The sequence below is a fragment of the Equus asinus genome, chromosome 20 (genome assembly GCF_041296235.1).
Source record: "Equus asinus isolate D_3611 breed Donkey chromosome 20, EquAss-T2T_v2, whole genome shotgun sequence".
NCBI classification, from domain to species: Eukaryota; Metazoa; Chordata; class Mammalia; order Perissodactyla; family Equidae; genus Equus; species Equus asinus.
This window is the reverse complement of record NC_091809.1, coordinates 80,715,781-80,731,554: the sequence shown is the minus strand read 5'-3', so window position 1 is coordinate 80,731,554 and position 15,774 is coordinate 80,715,781. Positions and strand designations below refer to the sequence as shown.

Below are 15,774 nucleotides of genomic sequence, written 5' to 3'. Positions count from 1 at the left end.
TCTAACATAAAAGGGACAAACAAAAACAAACATGAAAAAAGACACCTGGAAAAAACAAGACTAGATAGGGAGAAGAAAACATCAAAAGAAAGTCTACCATTTATTTCTTCATAAGCAAAGATACTGCCTCTGGAAATAAGAATGGGTTGCTATAATTGTTTAAAAAATAAAAATAAAAGAGCTTTTGGAAATTAAATGTGAGAACATAAATGAAAATTTCAATAGACTGTTTGAAAGATGAAGTTGAAGAAGTCTCCCAAAAATCAGCACAAAAATAGTACAGGAGGTCCAAAATCTAAGTAACAGGAGTTCCAGAAAGAGGAAACAAAGAAAACAGAGGAGAAGAAATCATCAATTAATTCAAGCAAATTTCCTAGAACTGAAGGCTTGAGTTTCCAGGTTGAAAGAGTCCACAAAGCTCCTCACACAATAAACAGATAAATATAGGGATATAATTATGAAATTTCAAAGCAACGACAACAAAGAAGATGCTATAAGCTCCCCCAAATGAACAAAAAAAGGTCAGATACAAAGAAGCAGGAATAAAATGTCTTTGGACTTCAACAGCCAACTTGTGAAAGCTAGATGACGAAAGTGCAATTTTTCCAAATTCTGATGGAAAATTATTTTCAACCTAGAATTCCATATTCAGCGTATCAATCAAATGTGAGGGTAGAACAGAGATGCCCCATTTTGAGACCTGAAAGATATTAAACATTTACTTCCCATTTAATTTTCTCAAAGCTCCTGGAGGATGAGCTTGACCAAACTGCAAAAGCAAACTAAAGATGAGGAAGGTGTGGCATGGAGAAAATAGGAACCTGCACACAAAAATGCAAAGGGATTGCCAAGATGGTGCAGGGAGATCCCAAAATGACAGCTGTTAATTACAAGGACTTCAGTCTTATTTGACGTTTTAATCTAATACTTGGGTAAAAATAATAATTTTTAGGTGAATATTCTTAATTACAATCCCCTGGAGGTAATTATTGTTACTGTTTAGTGTTTAGCCTTTCAGAGACTATCTGAGGGCGGTAAGCCTAGATCTTCACACGTGCAAACATGTCTTTATTTTGACCTCATGCTTGAAAGCTAGTTTGATTAGATGTAGAATTCTTGGTTCCAAATAATTTTCCTCATACCTCTGAAAATATTGCTCCTTCGTCCACTGTTGCTAATGAGGAACATTAGCTGTATATTCTCTTTGAAAGCTTTGAAGATCTTTCTCTTTATTCTTGGGCCTCTTTTCAATTATCTGACAATAATTGGTAAGCCCTTTCATCTGAAGACTCATGCCCTTCTTTAGCTGAGGAATTTTTCCTCTATTATTCCTTTGATTATTTTTTCCACTCTAGTGCCTCAGTTCTATAATTCTTCTTGAATCTCCTCCACTAACCCCTTGTATCTCTTGTTTTCATATTTTCCATCTGTTTTTATATTTTATATCAATTCACTAATATGTATTTCTTAAAATCCTTGTGAATTTATTTCTTTAGTCATAATTTTCAATTTCTAAGAATTCTTTTTTATCCTCTGATTGCTCTAATAGCAGTGTGTTTTTATGGATGCAACATCTATACAATGTCTCTGAACATACTAGACTTTTTCTTTTTTAAATCTCTTTCCTGAATTATTATTTCCTCTGGGGCCAGTTTTATTTCTTTAGCTTGGTTCTTCTCTTTAATATTTTGCTTCCCTCAAGTGTCTAGAGATCCTCAGCTATCCATTCCTGTGTATAAGTGAGGCACCAGACTGCCTGGTGTATGTAATCAGCATGAGTTTCTTCTGCAGTTATGTAGTTCTGTCTCTCCACTGTCCCCTCCTCTAAATGGAAGGTCTGAAGCAGTGCGATGTGAATTAGGGAGAGGAGATTACTGGCAAGCGTCACTTTAGGGTATGCTGGCATGGAAAAGCATGCAGAGTGGAGATTCCTCTCCTCCCAGTTATCAAAAGTATGAGAAATTTACTCTTAGGATGGAAAAATTGAACATATTTTCTCCCATTGCAGAGCTACTTTTCCTTTCCCCTTCTTTATACCTGTTGTAGAGATCTGTACTTAACTCAGCTTCTGCTCTGCTTGTCTCAAGCCCCTACACCCACACCACGAGTTCTCCTCAACAGGGCAGTTTACTTTCTTTAGGAAATTATCTGGTTTAAGCTTAGAATCAAAATTCTGCTACTTTTTTGTTCACTGTAAGATGGAGACTGCCCCTGCTGTTTCAAATGCAGAATTTTAATTAATTTACGCTTGAAGATGACCCAGGACTCTTTCCAGCTTCTTATACATAGCGTCTCCGCCCATTTTCTCTGGAGCTACTCTTATCTTCCTTTTTCTTTCTCTTCCACATACTTTAAGCTGTGGTTTCCTCTGCTCTGATAAATCTGCTTTCTTTCTTCCATGAATTCCTGACAATGACCCACTTATGTCCTGTTTTTGTTTTGGAGCACTGTTTTGAATTTATTTTTTAATACATTTTTTCTGAAATTAAGAAATTTGAGATAACAAGAGAGAGACACACACACATAAATTCATTCCACTACCCTGATCCAATTTCCAGAGGAATCTTTCTAAGATGTTAGTTTAGACTAAAATGTATATCCAACTATATCAATCTTCTATATTAAATATTTCCTTAGCTCCAGCACAAAGTCCAAGTTTTTTGGCCTTACATGATGGGTCTTTAACTTGGCTTTTGTTCATGCTACCTCAGAAAAGAAAGCATTGCCCTTTTCTCGGCCTGGTGTCATTACTTGTGTTTACCTGACACTGTATTATAAATCCTTGCTTACATATTCTGATTCCTCACTAAATTATGAGATCAAGAGCAAAGCTCTTACCAGTCCTTGACTCCCCAGCATCCAAAGAGCCTATCACATAGTAGCTGTTCATTTTATAAACAAGAATTCAGGCATTAAAATGTCATAGAATCTGAGAGCCAAAGCTCAGACGAATGAGCCACAAATAATAGAATTTTAGGGATAGAAGGAACCCTAAAGATCATGTTTGTTAAATGAACATATCATTAGCACCTGACAACTCTGCAAACGTCTCTGTACTACCAGGCAGAATAAATCACTCCATCAAATCTGACCTCCATTGTACATCACTTATAGCTCTCTTGTAGCCCTTGTCCTTCTAGTCTGCTGTTAGTTGTTTCCTTAAGGACTCAGATAGTGCATATGTCTTTTTCTGTGACCAACACCTGGGCACAAAGAAGGTGCTAAGTAAATATTTACAGTATGAATGAATAAATGAAAGCTCAGGAGAACTGAATTTTGTATTGGTTTCTACTACTACCTCATTCAAGGGTAGGGAGCAAGTCACTTAATCTCTGAATCTCAATTTCTTCACCTGTGTTAGAGATAACAATCCCATTCAATTATTTCACAAATCAAGTGGAATGATCTGTATGAAACCAATGTGGAAAATAACGACATGCTACCACAATACAAACCACACCCCCCAGGTAAAACTAGTAAGGAAATATAGAGCACTGAGTCACAGGGACAAATGTTCTGAATTGGGGGAGAAAATGTCCTTGACGGCCTGAGCAGTTTTAACTGGAGATACTAAACCAGTACAGGTTTTTACCAAGCAGGTGTCATCCTCTGTGCCATATGGCGTGAGCCCCAGGGCTCCTCCTCCTCACTAACAAACAACATAAGTATAGTTTCACTGCAGTCTCCTTTATAAGACCTCTCTGACATCTTCTTTCTCAGTTTCTTGCCAGGGTGAAAAGAATCCTGGACCGGGACTCAGAAGACCCTCGTTCTAATCCAGTTCTACCACAATAGCTAATGATGAGTCTTCAGGAAAGTCTTCAGGAAAGTCTGTTTTTCTACCTGTAAAACGAGGATGACAATACTTTCTTCACAAGGTAATTGTGAGGACTAATTACGCTAACATTTATAAAGTTATTAGCACAGTGCCTGGCACATATTAGCCACTCAATAAATGATAGCTGCCACTCCTCCAATAAAAGCACAGAGACATGTGAACCACAAAGCAGCGCTCAGCTCTGTTCAGGCCCCTTCTTCAATAATTTACTGTTCAATAATGTGCAGAAATTCCCAAAGATCTTAACATTTGCAAATTCTTCCCTATCTTTTAATTACATCTCTTCCATTTGAGAAAAGAATGAATCAGGGGAAAGCAATGCAAACTGGGAAACAGATAACTATTGCCATTAACCCTTCTCTACTTAAGTTTTATCATCGATTAAACAAGGGTAATAACCCACCTCATTAAACTCCTATGAGGATTAAAGGAAATAGTGAATAAGAAAGGACCCAGTATGCTACAAGGCACTGGAGATGTGAACATTTTTCATAACTGATAAGAGTATAAATGACTCAGAGGAAACTAACCCCCACTGCTGGAAGCATGGTTCAAAGTATTTTGATGGTGACTCAGTATTGTGTTAGAACTTACTACTCCCCTGCTTAAAATTCTTCAATAGCTTCTCATTACCTTTAAGATAAAGTTAAAACTCCTACATGATCTGACCTGCCTACCATTCCTCCTCATCACCCACCTCTAGTCCCTTCACACTTCACATTCCAATCGTAACAAACTACTTGCAGTTCCCTGTACAAGCATACTTTGCCAACCTCCTTGTCTTTGCATATGGTATTTATTCTCTCTCTGCTATTTATTCTCAGCAACTAACAAGTCAGACCTAGCCTCTGGCCTCATGAAGTTTGAAGCACACTGCACTATAACTGTTCGTGCCTTCATGTTGCTCACAAGACTGCGAGATTCTTAGGAGTTGGGACAATGTCTGATTCATCTTTGTATTGCCACTTCTCCACACAGGACCTGGCATAGAGTAGGGGCTTTGCAAAGGTTTAGTAATTCAACATGACACAACCACTTCTGTACAAGAGACAACATCAGGTATAAAGAATAGCAGTATTCTCTTAAATATATATCACTATTATATTTATTTATACTATTTATAAGACCCTTTCAAACACATAAATATCTCATTTTATCTGCTCTGGAAAACAGAAATTGTAAGTTGAGAGAGGCAGAGGGACCTATGAGGTCATTAAGTTCACTCTCCAGCTAATTCATCAATGATTCCTATAACATCCCTTCAAGTGACAAGGCATTCACTACAACTTCAGAGGACAGAATGAATGACCTTAAATGAAGAGAACCTGCTCCCTTCAAAAATTAGTTCTAATCCTGGTTTTGTATAACCTACCAACCAAAGAGAGGGAATTCTCTTCTAAATTTTGATATTTAAAAACATGTCCAGATAAGGCAAAGTGGATCATCCTCATTTTTATTGATGAAAAAACTGAAGCTCAGAAAGGCAAAATGGCTTTCCCAAGGTTCAAAGCTACAAATGAAAAACTGAGCCTAGAAGCCAGTTCTTGTGGTTCCAAGGTTAGGATCTGTAGAACATTAAAAAATTAAAGCTGGAAGGGATACCCACTGTTTATTAACTCTAATTCCTTTACTATATAGATAGGGACACTGAGGCCCAGGGTCAGAGAGTGACCAAGATGAGTGCTTCCCAGCCCAGGCTTTGCATCTACCATACTGTCTTGATCCCTATTCACCATACCTGCCCATATTAGAACAGAGGAAATAAAGACTTACCAAAGTGTTAGAAGAATTATAATCCTCAGCTGATTTATCTGAAAGGAAAAATGACATGGGACTCAGTCAGTAAACAATTACAGTTAATCCATTCTGGAGGGCTAAGGAAACCTATCCAGTCAAGCACTTGCCAGGCTCAGAGAATAATAATAGTATTACTAGTACTAAGGACCCAATACCATACTAACCACATTATACACATTACCTCCTTTAATCCTCACTACAGCTCCAAGTACTATTATTATATCTGCTTTTATAGATTTAGAAATTGAAGTTCAGAGAAGTTAAGTAATTTGCCCAGGGTACACACAAGTTAAACAGGAGTAAAGATGTGAATCTAGGCCTAATTCTAAATACTATGCAACAACTGTATCAACATCATCAGGCCTCAGTGGCCAGGGAAATTTCCTGTAATCTAAGAAAAATGGAAAGAATTCATGGCTGGCACTGTCCTGAGCTATCCATGACAAATCATGACCAGCCTGCGGCTTCACCATTTGGAAAGGATCCTTCTACACCCATGTCTATTTCCCATCGGGAGAGAAAAACTAAGACTTAGGAAAAGAGAGGCATTAATCATTTCGAGCCTAAGTAAAGGCAGGGCCTTGTTTCTAAGAATAGATTCAAGCTCCCTCAATGAGGCACTTACCATATTTCATTGATTCTGAGATGTACATTTTTTTCACATTAACATCTCTGAAACAGAGATGTGTCAGACAATCAAAGGCATTTTATGGGTTAACTGGCACATTTTTTTTAGTAGTATATAAAATAATAGTATATCTCACAATCATTGATATCTTAGACTTGATGAAATATGAAACATAAACCCAATGGAGACCTCAGCAAGAAAACAAGATTAAAGATCAAGTCTTGTGTTTGGCTTTATTATTTAATTCCAAAAGGTCCAAGAAGAAACTGACTTTGCCAGTTTACCACCAATGGAAGTAGGAGGAGAAATGTTCTACCAAATCCAACATATTGCTCACCAAAAACCAAGCCAGAGAATGTCCAAGACCCTAATTCCATCATATAAGAAAGTACAAGGTACAGCGTCTTTGGTCCTACAATAAATCATGAACCCACAAGATGTGACAATATGTTCTTAAACTCTCAATAGCCAGCTGTATCCTGGAGAAATCAATTCAGGATATACTTTAAACACAATTCATTTGTTTTTCTTGTTCAAAAGAATATCAGCTTAAGCAGAGCAAAGTGCAATACTTTGCCTTTGCTGCACCACCCCCAACCTTATGCACTGTTAATGTTTTTGAGGATTGAGTATTCTGGTAATAAATATATCTCCACCATATAAAAAACAAGTAAGCACTGCTCCTTTTAAATCTACATATCAAAATCAAATTCCATAGCACAGAACGACAGAGCAGAATGTACTTCCAATCCCTTTATTTTACAAATTAGGAAACTAAGGTTCAGAGAGGGAAAGAAACTAGTTCAAGGTTTCACAAACCAGTGGCAAAGTAAGGCTAAAACCCAGAAGTTTGTGTTGTCAATCTAGTCTACTTTTTACTTATCACATTAGCTACTAATTGGTGCAGAAAACAAAGTGCTGAAAAATAGGAAACCTGACAAAAAATTGGCATGGAAGACTGTACTTGAGTTATAGACAGCAAAGGGTTTAAACACCCAAGTTTAAAACACACTTCCATTACATATCAGTTGAGTCACTCTGAGTTTCTCTGAACCTAATTAACTTCTCTGAGTCTGTAAAATGGGGATAATAGTCCTTGCCCTGCCAACTCCCCAAGGCCATCATGAGAATCAAATGAGATAATTCATGTGCAAGCATATACAAATTGAGATAGTGTTATAATTAATAGTATGAGAAGAGAGGAAACAGGAAAAGGAGAGATATAACAGTAAAAATAAACTGTGCCAAATACACAATTTTGCCTAGAGTTGGTCCTGGTCTTCAATTTCTAGAAAACTAAAAATCCTGCACTTGTGTACAAGTGTGTGCATGCACACACACGTGCATACATTTATACACACAGAGCCAGATGTATGGACACATATCTATACATTCTATGCATATACACTCAAGGTTATTCATATATGCATGCACAGATGAACACACACACAACTATCTGAATGTGTGTATCTAAACACATATTCATTCATGAATACTTAAGTGGACTTTAGCTCCAAACATATGTACACCCACAGAGCTATACTTCCAAATATTTATAGGGCACCGTACACATCTTTACACACGTACACATAAAAACAGAGATTCTTCCAAAGACACTGCTGCTGAGGCTTTCAAAGCCAGCTTCTAATCTGACGTCTCCATGACAAACCCTTTAAAACACAAGCTCTATCTCCTGACTAGAAAATTTCCCCACCCAGCACTCCTCAACCCCAATTCCTCCTTGGAATGACCCAGTCCCCCAATGGAAGAAGTGAGACAGACCCAGCGGGGCCAGACGTGGGGAAGGAAATACTGCTGGGAACATGCATGACCCTCTCCTGGGCACCACCATGAATCATGAGCAAAGCTGCAGTCTGTTATCCTCACCATCTGTGCCCTTTGATACAAGCCAGATACTCGCTGGGGAAAGCATCCTTTAAAATTAGCTAGTTCATCCTGGTTTTCACCTTCCCCAACAACACTGCCCTTTGAAAGAGACAGCACGAACACTGGAAAGAGCACTGGACTCGGATCTGAGAGACCACCTCTGCCACTGATTGAGCCATGTTAGAAAGGCCTTTTTGGCTTTAATGTCTGCAAAATAAGGGGGAACTGAAAGTGGTGTATACTAAGGATAGTTCTTGCTCTAACACTCTAAGATGCTATATAAAAGGCAAGTTTCCAGAAAGGTAGGCATTCTCCTAACTTATCTAGGAAAAGAAAAATCTCTCTGCTATGGAAAGAGGTGCTCCAAATAGAGGTACCAGAGGCAAGTAGTAAACTCAAAAGGTGCTGGTATAGGAATTAGGGGACCTGGATTCTAACCCCAATTCTGCTATTAAAAACACAGCTCCTTTTATATAGAGAGAGAGAGTACATCTAAAGAGCATTTATTATCACTGGCCTGTTTTTCATTTGACTGATAAAAATTAGTCCCTTGAGGAAGAAATTGGGCTTGCCTACTTAAAAGATACACATTAAATGTGTTATTAAATAACTTAATGATATTAAAAATAATAATGATAACAATAGCTACATTTCTATGGTGCTGTTTTACAATCTGCAAAGAACTTTCACATCAATGAGCTCAATTATTCCTCACTACAACGTCTCGAGATAGGAATTATTCCTATTTTGAGGTTCAAAGAAATGAAGTTACTGTTAGAACCTCATGAGTGTCAGAATCTAGATCTTCTAGCACAAAGCCTATGTTCTTTCTATATACTATCACGCTACTTTAAAAAAATGTGCAGTTTCAGAGTAAAGGCTTAAGTTTAATACAAAAACCCATCATCTTGGCTCTCGAATTCCAAAATTCCATCTTAGTGAAGGTGCCATCTCCACTCTTTCCAATACTTTCCTCCCTCACCCAGTGACAATAGGCACGTGGAGCTTTTCCACCCATATGAAAACCCTTTTCTCCTAGACTGCCCTGGATCCAATCCCTGTACCTGTAAAGCTCATGTACTTCTGGCTGTTGGAAGTCTTCTTTGAGTTATAAAATTCCAGTACATCCAGAACAGCCTGTGGGTTTTTCTTCTGCTCCGACTTAGTGATATTTGACGTCTGAAGCAAACGGGCCCACTGCTCTGGCATCCCCTATAAGAGACACATATAAGGCTTTCATGTCAGGAAGGCACAGTCAGACGGGACCCTGAAGGAAAAAGCAGAGTTAACTCTGATACCTGCTAACAGCTAAAGACAGGGTTAGTCATTCCTTTCTCTATACACCCTCAGAGCTCTACACAAGCCTCCTTTATAATACCTATCTCACTGTATTAGTCATTTCTTGAGATGTCTGCTCCTTTACCAGGCTATTCCTCCTTTAGAGAAGGAAGCATGTCTGATTTGTCTCTGTATCATCAGTGCCCAGCGCAGAGCCTGCCGCCAAGGGGCCACTTAACAGAGGTCTATTTAAGGAATGAAGATTCAAAGGTTTCTCTGGTATAATTTTGGAGATGAGGAAATGTAATTTTCCTCTCATGAATATAAGAAGACAGTAATGAGGATCTTAGGCAAAGACAGAAACATCAGGAAGACTAGGAAGGACTGAATCTAACAGTGCACAGCCAGAACTCTGAAAGACCAACGGTCTTCCTGTGACCCAGGACTTACTGTAAATTCCCCTGTGACAGCATCAAAACCAACGTGAATCGTGTGCTCAAAATCCGAAGGAAGAGAAATCTCTGGCCGTTCCTTCTCCTTCTTTTTATTTGCTGCAAAAGAAACAGGGGAAAGGAAATAAAAGACAGGGACATTATTACACTTTTAGGCTTTTTTAACTCTTTGCTGAGCTGTAGGCTCCTTTAAAGGCCAACGACTGTCTACTTCACATATGTACTTACGGAGCCCATCACCAGACTTAGATTGGAGTAGATGTTCAATATATGATTAAATACTTAATTTTTTGTTAAACTAAAGTAATGGAGGAGCACAAAGATCATTCATCAGAGTTAGTAGTCCTGATTCTACTACTAATGAGCCATTTGATCCAGGGAAAGTCACTTCCTTTTTCTGAACGCTGATTTCCTCATCTGTAAAAAGAGAAGGCTTGAACAGATTGTCTTTAAAGACCCTTCCAGCCCTGGCATCCTACATTCTATGAGCTTCTGTAACCTGCATCCCACTTCTTTGGTCCTTGGTTATGGGTGGCTTTAAAGTTCTCTAAATTACAGAATTTTAGATTTGGAAGTTGTTTTGATAATATGAATCACTAATATTTTATCAGGTATTTACCAGGCAATGGTTCAAGTTCTTTACATGTATTAATTTACTTTAGCAACCCTATCAGTTAGGTGCAATTATCCTTATTTTGCAGATAAAAATCTGAAGCACAGAGGTTAAATTACTTGCCCAAGGACACACAGTTAGTAGTTGGCAGCACCCAGACCCAGACCCAGGCAGTCTGGCCCACAGCCCAAGCTCTACGCCACTATGCTACACTGCCTCCCTGGGCTAGGACCTTAAAGGATCATTAAGTCCAAATACTTGTAGTCATCCCTCTTCCATCATTGTAGTGCTGAAGTACCCTTGTTAGGGGCTGAATTGAGTCCCCCCAAAATTTCCATGTCCTAACTCCAAGTACCTCAAAATGTGACCTTATTTGGAAATATTTGGGTCATGGCAGATGTAATTAGTTATGATTAGGTCATACCAGAGTAGGGTGGGCCCCTAATCCAATAAGACTGGTGTCCTTATAAAAAGGGGAAATTTGGAGACAGACGCACACAAGGAGAACACCATATGAAGATGAAGGCAGAAATCAGAGTGATGCTTCTTAAAGCCAAGAAACACCAAATATTGCCAGCAAACCACCGGAAGCTGGTGGAGAAGCATGGAATAGATTTTTCCTCATAGCCCTCAGAAGGAACCAACCCTGCAGACACCTTGATCTTAGACTTCTACCCTCCAGAACTGAAATAATAAATTTCTGCTGTTTAAGCCACCTCGTTTGTGGTACTTTGTTACAGCAGCCCTAGGAAACTAACCCTCTTCCAACTAAAAGGAGTTTCAAGTTCTTGGTATCAGCTAGACCTCAGCAGGCATCTGCAAACACAACCCAGCTGCAACAGGCTTAAATACCTTCCAAGGCTCAGCCAGAGAATTCTTCTTCCTAGACGGGGACCTACCGAGCCAAGATTTTGAACACCTGCAGAAACCCTCCTCCTTCTTCCAGCCAGGGCTCCTCCTCCTTCAATACCCTACGGAGGGGCTGGCCCAGTGGCATAGTGGTTAGGTTTGCGAGTTCTGCTTTAGTGGCCTGGGCTTCACAGGTTCAGAGCCCATCAAACCATGCTGTGGAGGCATCCCACATATAAAATAGAGGGAGACTGGCATAGATGTTAGCTCAGTGACAATCTTCCTCAGCAAAAAAAAAATAAATAAATAATAAATCCTAGGGAAGTGGAAGAGGAGAGGGCCATCTGGTCTAAAAACTCACAGGGAACTCCCCACACATCACCTGGGGGAACTGGGTTTAGAGGCTAATTGCAAAAGCTATCATTCATTAAGCTCTTACCATGTGCCAGGCATATGCTAAGAATTTTGTATACAGTATTTCACCAAATATTCGTGCAACTCTGCAAAACAGATATTAATACACCCATTTTATACATAAGGAAACAAGTACTTTTTTTTTAACAATTTGCTTGACCATTCCTGAGTTTCAGTGACAAGTTGTCCTAAAAGTATTAGACTGTGGCCATCTAGGCAAACCTTAAATACCATGGAGGCCTGTGAAGCAAGACTAGAATATCCCCTCTTTAAGGCAAGTCAGTTAGGAAAGCCCAGGATCCCTGAGTCTCTGGTCTTCCCTCCTACCAATCTCTCAAGACAACCATCAGAGTTTTCTCCTTGTAGGAGAAGTTACTCTCCTCACTGCCACAGTCATGGCACGAAATCTTTGGCTCCATGACAAGCTAGACATTTTCCTTCCTAGAAACGCCTAGGATCATACACCAGCAAAGCTCAGGACTGAAGACTAGAAGCCCAAAATTTACCTCCAAAAAAATTCACTGATGAGTATCTGAGAACTTGGCTGGGGTCACACAGGACCTAAATGCCAGGTTTGTCTGGGCCTATCCTTGGAGATCAATTAAAAATATGAGGTGAAGCCCACAGGCTAAAATCAGGCCCAAATCTACGGTTAAGGTTCCAATGCCCAGAAATAGCTGGGCTGCATTTATATGATCCACTCGTTCTATTGCCTTTCCAGGTTGACATATCTGAGCCTCACAACAAGACTGAATAGTCCTACAGGAAAAGAAAGTAGCAGTATACCCTACAGCACTTTACAATAGATGTACATTTCATAATAATTACAATAACCACCTTCATTTGTCTCATGCTCTAGTGTTAACAAAGCACTTTCACATATATTCATTAGAGCCTCAAAACAACTGTGTAACAAGCAGGGCAGTGACTATGGTGCCCATTGGACAGAAGAAGAAACAGAGGTTCCAAGAATTAAGTAACCTCCCCAAGGTCACAGAGCAAGTTAGAAGCAGATCTGGGACCTGAGAAATGAGGTCTGCAGACTCCCAGCCCCAAGATCTTTCTATTTTGTCACTCTGCCTCTTACGGATTGCTGCTGCTCATGATTATGTTCTCTTTCCTCTCTCCCAGTGCATTCCAGTTCCGAAGTTATTAATGATTTTATCCTCTATACAGTGATTAAATTTATCCACTCTTCTCCATCTTCTTTTCTTCATTGCTACCACCCTATTTCAGGCATTGCTCTCTGTGGCCTGAATCATTCTAACAGTAATCTGTCACCTGCATTCTGGTCCCCTCCAATGCAAACAGCAGGATGATTTATACATAGCCTTGCTATTCAAAGCAGCATCAGCACCACTTGGGAGATTGTTGGCAATGTAGAATCTCAAGCTCCACCCCAGACCTACTGAATCAGAATCTGAATTTTAATAAGATCCCAAATGATTCACGTGCATGTAAAAGTTTGACAATCAAGAGAATGAGAAGACAAACCACAGACAGGAAGAAAATATTTGCAAAAGATACTTCTGATAAAGGACTGATATCCAAAATATACAAAGAACTCTTAAAACTCAACAATAAGAAAACAAATAACCCAATTAATAAAATGGCCAAAAGACCTGAACAGATACCTCACCAAAGAAGATATACAGATGAAAAAATGCTCACCATTGTATGTCACTGGGGAATTGCAAATTAAAACAACAATGAAATACCACTATACACCTATTAGAATGGCTAAAATCCAAAAGTGACAACACCAAATGCCAACAAGGTTGTGGAGCAACAAGAATTTTCATTGCTGGTGAGAATGCAAAATGGTACAGTTGCTTTGGAAGACAGGTTGGCAGTTTCTTACAAAATTAAACATTCTCTTACCATACAATCCAGCAGTCACATTCCATGGTATTTACCTAAATGAGCTGAAAACTTATGTTTACACAAAAACTTGCACATGGATGTTTACAGCGGCTTTATTCATAATTACCAAAACTTGGAAGCAACCAAGATGTCCTTTGGTAGGTGAATGGATAAATGAACTGTGGTACATCCAGAACATGGAATATTATTCAGCACTAAAAAGAAATGAGCTGTCAAGCCATGAAAAGATAATGAGGAACCTTAAATACACATTAGTAGGTGAAAGAAACCAATCTGAAAAGACTACATACTGTGTGATTCCAACTATATGACATTCCAGAAAAGGCAAAACTATGGACACAGTATAAGAATCAGCGGTTGGCAGGGGTTGGGGGGAGGGATGAATTAGCAGAGAATTAGAGGAATTTTAGGGCAGTAAAACTATTCTGTATAATACTATAATGGTGGATATATGCCATTACGCATTTGTCAAAACCTATAGAATGTACAACACCAAGAGTGAACTCTAATGTAAAATACGGACTTAAGGTGAATATGATGTGTTGATGTAGGTTCATTGATTGTGACACATATACCACCCTTGCACAAGATGTTGATAGTGGAGAAGGTCAAGTGTATGTGGGCACAAGAGGTATATAGGAAATCTGTGTACCTTTCATAAAATTTTGATAAGCTCTGCTCTACAGAATTGCACCCTCTCTTTCATCTCCCACTACATATGTTTCATACACTCTATACCAAAAGTTATGGCTCACCAAACATAATGGGCTCTTTCACACCTTTGCACATTTTCTCAAGCTACACCCTTTGCCCATGACTCCTGCTTTTCCCTTTCTCTTCCCTTGCCACCTCACCACACAAAGCTTTTATTTATCCTTTTCCGATCTCAGCTTAAAGGTCATCTCTTCTGTGAAGTCCTCCCTGATCTCTAGGTTGGGCAGCTCTTCACCCTCACTTCTGTTCCCATAGCACCATTATAGTAATGGTCTATTTTAAGGGTTTATCTTCCCAACCAGACTGAGTTCCAAGTGCAGGGGCCATATTCAATTCATTATGGGATCCCCAACAGCTAGCACATGCCTGGCACAAAATAAGTGCTCAGACAGTGAGTGAAGAAAGGAACAAATGACCAGACACCTAACTCAACCTGGCAAAGAGTCTAAGGAATCTGCCTAAGACATGCAAATTCTCTCCAGGGCAGGAATAAATGTTTCATTTTTACCAGCTCTGACCTTACTTTCACAATCCTAGTTACCCAGCTGCCATCAGCCCTGTTTTAAAACCCTGCTCTGTGGGAGCTCAGCACACTGGCCAAAAGAAATTCTGAAGTCCTAATGTCTCCACAGACCCAGGATAACCCTGATGAAAGGCAGCAAAATGGGGGCAAAGAACAAGAAGGTCTAGAGTCCAGGCCAGTTTTGCCTCCACCAACACAACATAGTCCAGGTTCTCAGCTTTCCCATCTTAACAATAGGGAAAAGGGACTAGATGATCCTAAGGATTTTTCCCAATTCCTACATTCTGTGAGTCTATGAAAACAGAAAGAGGAGCCCTCTCAAAGCTCTGTAGCTAGGTTTCCTCTTGTCATGGCATCCCACAGGTTTTAATAGGTACTTCATATCACCACAATCCTGAGAGGCAATTTTTATTTGTAAATTAGGAAACTGAAGCACAGACTTGCCTACAGTTATTGGACTAATTAAAATTCAAAGGTCTCGCTTCAAAGCCAAGACCCTTTACATTCTACTTGTGTATCTCCCCCAATGAATTTCAAGTTGAGTCAGGAAAACATACTTTGCTATAATGAAGAGAAGAAATAATATTAAATAAGAACTGACCATGTATAAGATACCGTAACACACATTATTTTCCTTAATTCTTACAGTCCTATGAGATAGATTATTACTACTGTCATTTTACAGAAGAGGAAACCAAAAAACAGTTAAATAATTTGCTCAAGTTCACACAGCTAGTAATAGATGGGATTTGAACCCGGGTCTGATTCCAAAGCTTCTTTCCTAGTATCCTAATGAGAACCATCTGCCTACATGCCAACTGCTAGGGTTTAAACCATGTATGCACTAGGAAATTTCTCTTCCAGAAGCAGCTGCTTTGAGACAGGGAAGGCTAAGGG

General features: G+C 39.2%; 1 protein-coding gene across 9 annotated transcripts in view; it reads right to left on the bottom strand.

The window, feature by feature from the left end:
• PAK1 (p21 (RAC1) activated kinase 1) overlaps positions 1–15,774 on the bottom strand; it is a 140,101-nt gene that overhangs the window by 30,286 nt on the left and 94,041 nt on the right. For all 9 annotated transcript variants that reach the window (XM_070490584.1, XM_044753509.2, XM_070490586.1 and 6 more), the window contains 3 exons: positions 9,879–9,979; positions 9,215–9,362; positions 5,612–5,649 (listed from right to left, as the gene is read on the bottom strand). In XM_070490584.1, coding sequence (XP_070346685.1) covers positions 5,612–5,649; positions 9,215–9,362; positions 9,879–9,979 — 287 coding nt within the window. The remainder of the gene's footprint in view (positions 1–5,611; positions 5,650–9,214; positions 9,363–9,878; positions 9,980–15,774) is intronic.